The sequence below is a fragment of the Neltuma alba genome, unplaced genomic scaffold, assembly GCF_004799145.2.
Source record: "Neltuma alba isolate B1F8T4 unplaced genomic scaffold, ASM479914v2 tig00012145_pilon, whole genome shotgun sequence".
In the NCBI taxonomy this organism is placed as follows: domain Eukaryota; kingdom Viridiplantae; phylum Streptophyta; class Magnoliopsida; order Fabales; family Fabaceae; genus Neltuma; species Neltuma alba.
In genome coordinates this window covers 141565-148364 of record NW_021636694.1, presented here as the reverse complement: position 1 = coordinate 148364, position 6800 = coordinate 141565, and the positions used below count along the sequence as shown (strand labels likewise).

At 39.0% G+C, this 6800-nt stretch overlaps 1 protein-coding gene across 1 annotated transcript; it reads right to left on the bottom strand.

Annotated features, from left to right (window-relative positions):
* Nucleotides 1-1260: 1260 nt before the first annotated feature.
* LOC114723574 (probable indole-3-pyruvate monooxygenase YUCCA5) lies at nucleotides 1261-3011 on the bottom strand. Its single transcript, XM_028909773.1, has 3 exons — nucleotides 2352-3011; nucleotides 1856-2227; nucleotides 1261-1733 (listed from the first exon to the last, which is right to left on the bottom strand). Exons 1-3 carry the CDS (start codon nucleotides 3009-3011, stop codon nucleotides 1497-1499), a joined length of 1269 nt encoding a protein of 422 aa, XP_028765606.1. The 3' UTR covers nucleotides 1261-1496.
* Nucleotides 3012-6800: the final 3789 nt, after the last annotated feature.

The following is a 6800-nucleotide window of genomic DNA, read 5'->3' as shown; positions in this document are numbered from 1 at the left end:
TTATACTTGTCGCTAAATTTCTCAGCTGCGAATTCATGAACAATTTGTTAGTCGGCTTACCCCTTAAAAGTTTTAAGTAACAAAATAATCCAACAAAAAGGTTCAAAATTTTTATTCTCAATAATATTGTTACCTACTGTGATCATAATAATTCAAAACCGTAGCGAACGAATTCCGACGGGCATTCGTTTTCATATATAATTGGTTGGGTTAAAGAAAGTGGACTATGTTCAGAATATGAAGCTTTCATGAAACCTGATCCCCAGATTTATCCAGTGAGATCAATGTCTTTTGCAATAGTTTTGCGGGTTGATCGATGATGCAGTGAATTTGGCCTATTTTCTTCCACATCTACTTCCAAAAAGTGTTCATTTAGACTTCACTTTGGGGTCTTCTTCAACAACTGGTAAGATGCAGTAGCTTAGCTTACAAATACCTACACTACGCGTTCAAGAACTTCTATGCTTTTTGTCAAAGCCCTAGTCTTTTTCAACAGTAACAGTTTTCTTGGTAGATTATATTTACAGGAGAAGTAAATCAAATTCATCGTAAGAAATGGACTTGATTAGAGTTTACATATGTAAGTGTGAAACTGCTATATTTTCTGTGGCTGGGTCAAATCCTAGATATGAAATCTAAACAGACATTTTAGGATTGGCTTCTGGAGGGTGGGTGTGATGAACTTGTTGGAGCTTCAATCTTTTTCTCTTCTATGGACCCTACCCATCTCAGTTTATGAGCAGATCGATCCCCAAATTAATTATTTGGCCCACCTGGGGACTATGATCAGTTCTCTGAAATACATATGTAAAGAAAAAGACCATGCAAATCATGACGTTTCCTTCCGTGATTGTAAACCATGTGTGAAACGCAACGCATAACAGCGAAACTCGTTGCACCAGGAACACTCTCATAAAGTCTCTTGGACCCTCTCATCACCAGCCATATGTCGAGAAAAGTCTATCGTTTTGAAAATTCTCCACTCGGAATTGGCAAGTTTATCGTTGGGTTCTAGAGGAATGTCAGATAAGGACTGGACAGCGTAATAGGAAGCTTCATCGGCTTCCCCTAAACTTTTGGGATCTGTTCATATTCCTTGTCATAATTTTCCTTTTTGAGGGAAAGTTTATAGAGAAGGTAATGAATAGTGACTTGGAAGCTTGAATATAGAGAGAGAGAGATTGAAGTAAAGTTGAAAGTGTGCATGTAATATAACTTGATGAGTAAAGTATTGGTACATATAAGCTGTATTAATCATGAGGAGGAAAACAACTTTAAAAAGCCTAAAAAAAGAAGCCTCATCATCCTGGTGTTAAAAAACGCCCAAACAAAAACCTGGGCCTTGGGAGAGGGCTCTGCTGTCCGCTTTTATATGAGTATATTTTTTATTTCTTTGTTTTGTGAGATGCTGTTATTTGTTTATACAGTAACAAATTCCTGACTACGAAACACAACACTGTGAGGAGTAAATTGAATTGGCTTCACGTTTTGTTGACTTAGAACTGGGAGATGCATGAAATGCATCGTCTATGGCGGGCAGTTGTACGCTGCTTCACTTGCTTTATCTCTTGTTTCCAGACATTGCCAATATCTTGAGCAATTTTCACAGCATCAGATGAAGCTCCGGATAGCCCTCTCCTTGTAAACCCAACTGCATAAAGCCCAGCATTTCCTTTCCACCCATGAGGAAATGGTCTCTTTGGGTATCCATTCTTTGAGAAAAATTCACCTTCCTGTTCATAACATAACCAAATTCACTTCAGTTTACTGATCCACGTTATAATAAAAGAAGCTCCAGAAAAATTAACTTTTTTTTTTTTTAATGGAAAACAGAGGAATTGGAACTTTCTCTCACCTGCAGCCAATAAGGAACACTGCTGCGATATCCTGTGGCAAGCACCACTGCATCAATGTCAAGCTTTTCCCCATTGTAGAGTTCAACCTCGTTATTGTTGAACCTCTTGATTCCTGGCACAACCTTAATGTCTCCGGATCTTATTTTCTCCAGAGCGCCGATGTCCAAAACAGGGGTTTTGCCCTGGGTGTTCTTTAGCTCCAATGGACCCATGGATGGCCTTTTAAGCCCGTATTTCTCCATGTTACCCAGCACCAACCATGCCAAGATCACTAGGATCTTGTCCACGAGCCAAAGGGGTAGCCATTGCATCATGAAAACAGCCAATTCGAACGTAGATTTGCCAAAGATTTCTCTGGGCAGTACATGAACCTGTATACCGAAAACAGAGCGAAGCCGGTTATTATTTTTTATCCCAGTGAAATAGATAGATAAATATTCTTATTACAAATCAATTAAAAAAAAAAAAAAAACTAAGAACCAATTTGACACTCACCGAGCTACGAACAACCATTGATGGAGAAGCACTGTGGTTGCAGAGGTCAAGTGAGAGCTCCATGCCAGAATTGCCACACCCGACAACGAGCACTTTCTTTCCCCTGAAACTCTCCCCCGACTTGTACTCAGAAGCGTGAACGATTTCGCCTTTGAATTCCCCCAACCCTTCAATGTCAGGCACGACACGCTCGGCATTCTCACCGGTGGCCACCACCAGCCAACGGCAAATATATTCCATCTCGCCGTTGGAGGAAACAGTCTTGACCCTCCACAAGCCGCTGGTCTCATCGTACCTAGCGGACTGAACACACTCATTGAATCGAGGGTTGATATCGAAGTGCTTGGCATAAGATTCGAGGTAGTCGATGAACTGCCTCTTAGTGGGGTACTCAGGGTAGTGCTCAGGAAATGGAAGTTTAGGAAGTTGACAGAATTGCTTAGGAAGATGAAGCTTCAATCTGTCGTAGGTTCTGTGTTGCCAGAGAGAGGCGATGCAATCAGCTTTTTCGAGAACCATGGAGGGAACGCCTTGTTCTCTGAGACACGCGGCTGTGGCGAGACCAGATGGTCCGGCTCCGACAATCACAGGACCATTGACCCAAACACATCGGCGGGAAGACAAGTCTTGGGGATCAAGGAAGCGAAACAAATTATCCATTCTGGTGATTTCTGTGAAGATATGAGAAGGACTTAGCCGGAAGTGTTTTGAAGAGAGTGAGTTTGGGATTTTTTGGTGGGTAAAGAACTGTGTTTTGACTCTGGATATTGAACGAAGAGGAAGGAGAGGCTCGGGGGCTTTAAATAGGGAAGCTTAAGCATCGCAACTGCATATTTGCATGTGATGTGGCACGCATTTAATGCTCTCTCTCCTCCCCCACTCTTTCTCTTTCCAAGCCCTCCAAAAATTATTTTAAATTTATGAATTATGAAATATACGTTTATGAGTTCATATGATCCCATCTTATTATGTTGCCACTGCTAATTTTTATTAGGACATACTCATTCTCCTTCATTATATATTTATTATTAAAAGAAAAAGACTACCACCTTGATGAGCTTCTTGAGAAATTACTCAACCATGAGTATTTAATTTTCGTGGGGGGTTTTTATAAACAATAATAAACAAAAATGTGGGAATATATTCTCGTTGAAATATTTTGCTAGGTTCCTTTCGCGGCCGCTACAAATAATTGAACGTACAAGACTCTCATTTAAGATTTTTATCAGCTTTATTTACAATAAAATATTCACATCACATGATACTCATCAATATTACAAAAAAAAAAACCTCATATTATACTATAAAATATAAATAAAAAAAAACACTCATAAATCATATAGCTTTTCACGCAGTTGGCAGCAGATATTATATAGTTTTAAATTGTGAGATTTATATTTACGGTGGGGTTGGGGTGGGGGTTTAAGATAGGGCAAGGGATGTCTCTATTTCTCTTTTTCTTGATTTCTATTCATTTATCATTTCAACTATAATATTAAAATTTTAACGGTTTAAATTTCATGTTTATAAATTATAATTAAAATATCAAATTTTCAAAAATAAATAAATAAAATGAAATAAAATTACTAAATTTTAGTCAGGATAATTCAAAAAATAAAAAAAATATTTTATAAAATTATTTTTAAAAACATGAAATTTTGACTGTTAATCTTTTAATTTTAATGGTTGAGATGAAAAATAGATGGGTAGAGAGAAAGGGAAGTAGAGAGATTCTTTGGCCATGTAAGATATGATGGGATGAGATTGTCCTGGGGTTTATGAGGAGTGAGGAATGAGGCCAAAGAAGTAGAACCGGTAATATGGGCCAACGCGCTGATTATGGGTTGGCCCGTGATGAGCCTGAAGCTTGGCGGACTGGGCTTTTTAGGACCGCTTTCTAACGGGTTGAAAAAATTTCAACCCGGCCTGCTAGGGTGGGTTGGCGGGTTAGGCTCGCCAATCCGCCAAATTTTGTTTTTTTTTTACTTTTTTTTAATAAAACCTACTCCAAATTCCTAAATACCTAAAATAAAACATGCAAATATAAATTATTATAAATAAAACATGGAACCCATCCAAAGTTCCAAGTTTCAAGTTTCAAATATATCAAAATATTAAACATATGATTAAATGAACATGATATGTCCTTAATAATTTAACAAACATCTCAAATTAAAACATAAATCCAAATTAACATTACCACAAAGTCACAAACACAATGTTACTACACAAATCACTATCAACTATCAACTATCAAGTGCTCAATCATCACTCATGAGCTAGGGTAAAGGCGCAAAGCAAAGACAGAGAGCAGAGAGCTTGGGGCTTGGGGCTTGGGACTTGGGAGTTAGGACTGGCCGAGGGCGACTAGGAGACTAGGTCTGGGAGAGTTGGGAGTCTGGGAGGAGTGCGACATGCAAGCAAAATGTAAAAACGGGACCGTGTTAGTGTTGCCGTGTTAGACTATTGGACATGGACTGCTCACTGTCACACTATGGACTAGGCCAAGAGTGTAGAGACTGAGAGGCAAAGGGAAAAATTTGCCAAAAAAAAATATATGGTTAAACGGGTTGGCTCGCCAACCCTGCGGGTTAGCCCGCCGCGGGTTTGGGCTTGGCCGTTATAGATTCAAAACTTCCATTTTAAAACGGTTCTAATTTTTATCACTTGGTGAGTTGAGCCCGCGGGCTCAACCCATATTACCGGCTCTACAAAGAAGAGGAATCAGCAGTGAAATGGATGTGTAATCCTGTAGTGATTGTACCGGGACCAAGAAATGAGCGGAAAGGGATGTGCTCACGTGGCAGCCTAATGCTGACTCGGATAACTCCAATGAGAGCCCACGAGGAGGGGATGATCCCTCCCAGTGCCTCTCCCTTTGAGGATGGCGACTTCTTTGCGCCCACTCAAGTCGTCCCCCGACGAACTTCCCCACCATATGCTCCCTGCCACGTGTCGGTCCCCCATTTATCCATATATTTTTCCTTCTCTACTCCCTCTCGCCCAAACACACATAAAAATCCCCCCTCCCCCCAATCCTGCTTTTTTATCCTGAAATATAATTCTCCACATTCCACAATGAATCACATTAATAAATAATTAGCACCCACCTGGCTAGCTACATTCTCCTACCCCCTCGCGAAACACGATACATTCTTTCGAATTTTGACGCCTATAAAAACCACCCCCCTCTTGTCAATAAAATTAATTCACTCACCAAGGTTAAAAAGAGTTAATTAATTATTATTGTGTAAAATCATGTGTTATTTTCTTTAAAACACTCCCCTTCTAATGAAGGTATTAAATCAAGTGTGCAGACAAGAGAGCGAGAAAATTATGTAATATAGGGAGAAAACAGTACTAAATAAGGAAGACAAATAGATGACTGTCATAGGATTTAAAACCAAATCAAATATATCAACACAGTCCTATATAGAGTATATACACATTCATCAGTTCCCAAGCCCGTAAATTAATTAGTAGATTGAAGTAACTAGCATGAGAATCAAAGACACGTATACATAGTACGTAATATGATTAATTATAATCTGCATTGCCAAGGGCTCAGCAATTAACTTTTCATATATCCCGTTATTATCCAATATTACAATTACACGTATAGTTTCCACCTTTCAATGCGAGAGTGCATGAATTTGCACCGAGTTGAAGTACACTTCGTTTGGCACGCAGAGAACCGAGGCATGTAACTTTCGGTGTCTTCTGAACAATACTGAAATGATTAAATATTATTACTAACCCCTTGGTTTGGTTCATACTTTCATGCTAGCTAGTTATTGACGGATTTTCAGTAAAAAAAAGAAGCCACTAGCTAGGCGCGATTAATTTATGTGAAGTATACTTGGGTACCTAGTTAATTAACTAAGGCTTTATATAACTTTCTTGGCCTTGTTTTTCCCAAGAGTTAGCTCCAGTACAGTTCACACACAGTGCATATGTATCGTCCATAGATATATAATGAAGAAGCTTTTAGCTCGAAAATCATCACCATCATGACGGTGCGTCCCCACGCACATTATATTCCCTCACTTCGAGAATTATTTCATGGGAAGGAGGATAGAGGCAAGCACGTGCATGCATGCTTTTCATGAAAAATATGAAACAAAAAAAATATCAAGACTACAATTAAGCTTCGAGCTTTGGCTTCTGTGTGTGTATGTGTGTGTACACATTAATAATATCTCCTATGGAATAATATTAATGGAGGCAAATCCCATGAACGGGTGGCTATATAGGGATAAGTGTTTTATTTGTCATCCCCAGGGAGTTTATGATTTTCACACATAATTAAACAGCCTTGCTCTGATCCACATCCAGCTCGCCAAATAAGCCTTTTCCTGCTTTTTTTAGGATGGGCATGATTCAACATATTACTATTTTTTTCTTGTTCCTACTCCTTCTCGATCAGTATCCCTTTTCTAGCTTCTATGT

Coding starts and splice junctions, on each gene's coding strand:
- LOC114723574 (XM_028909773.1), bottom strand. CDS start 3,011: ATGGATAATTTGTTTCGCTTCCTTGATCCCCAAGACTTGTCTTCCCGC. Junction 2,228..2,351: donor CAATGGTTGTTCGTAGCTCG/GTGAGTGTCAAA, acceptor TTCGGTATACAG/GTTCATGTACTGCCCAGAGA. Junction 1,734..1,855: donor GTGTTCCTTATTGGCTGCAG/GTGAGAGAAAGT, acceptor TGTTATGAACAG/GAAGGTGAATTTTTCTCAAA.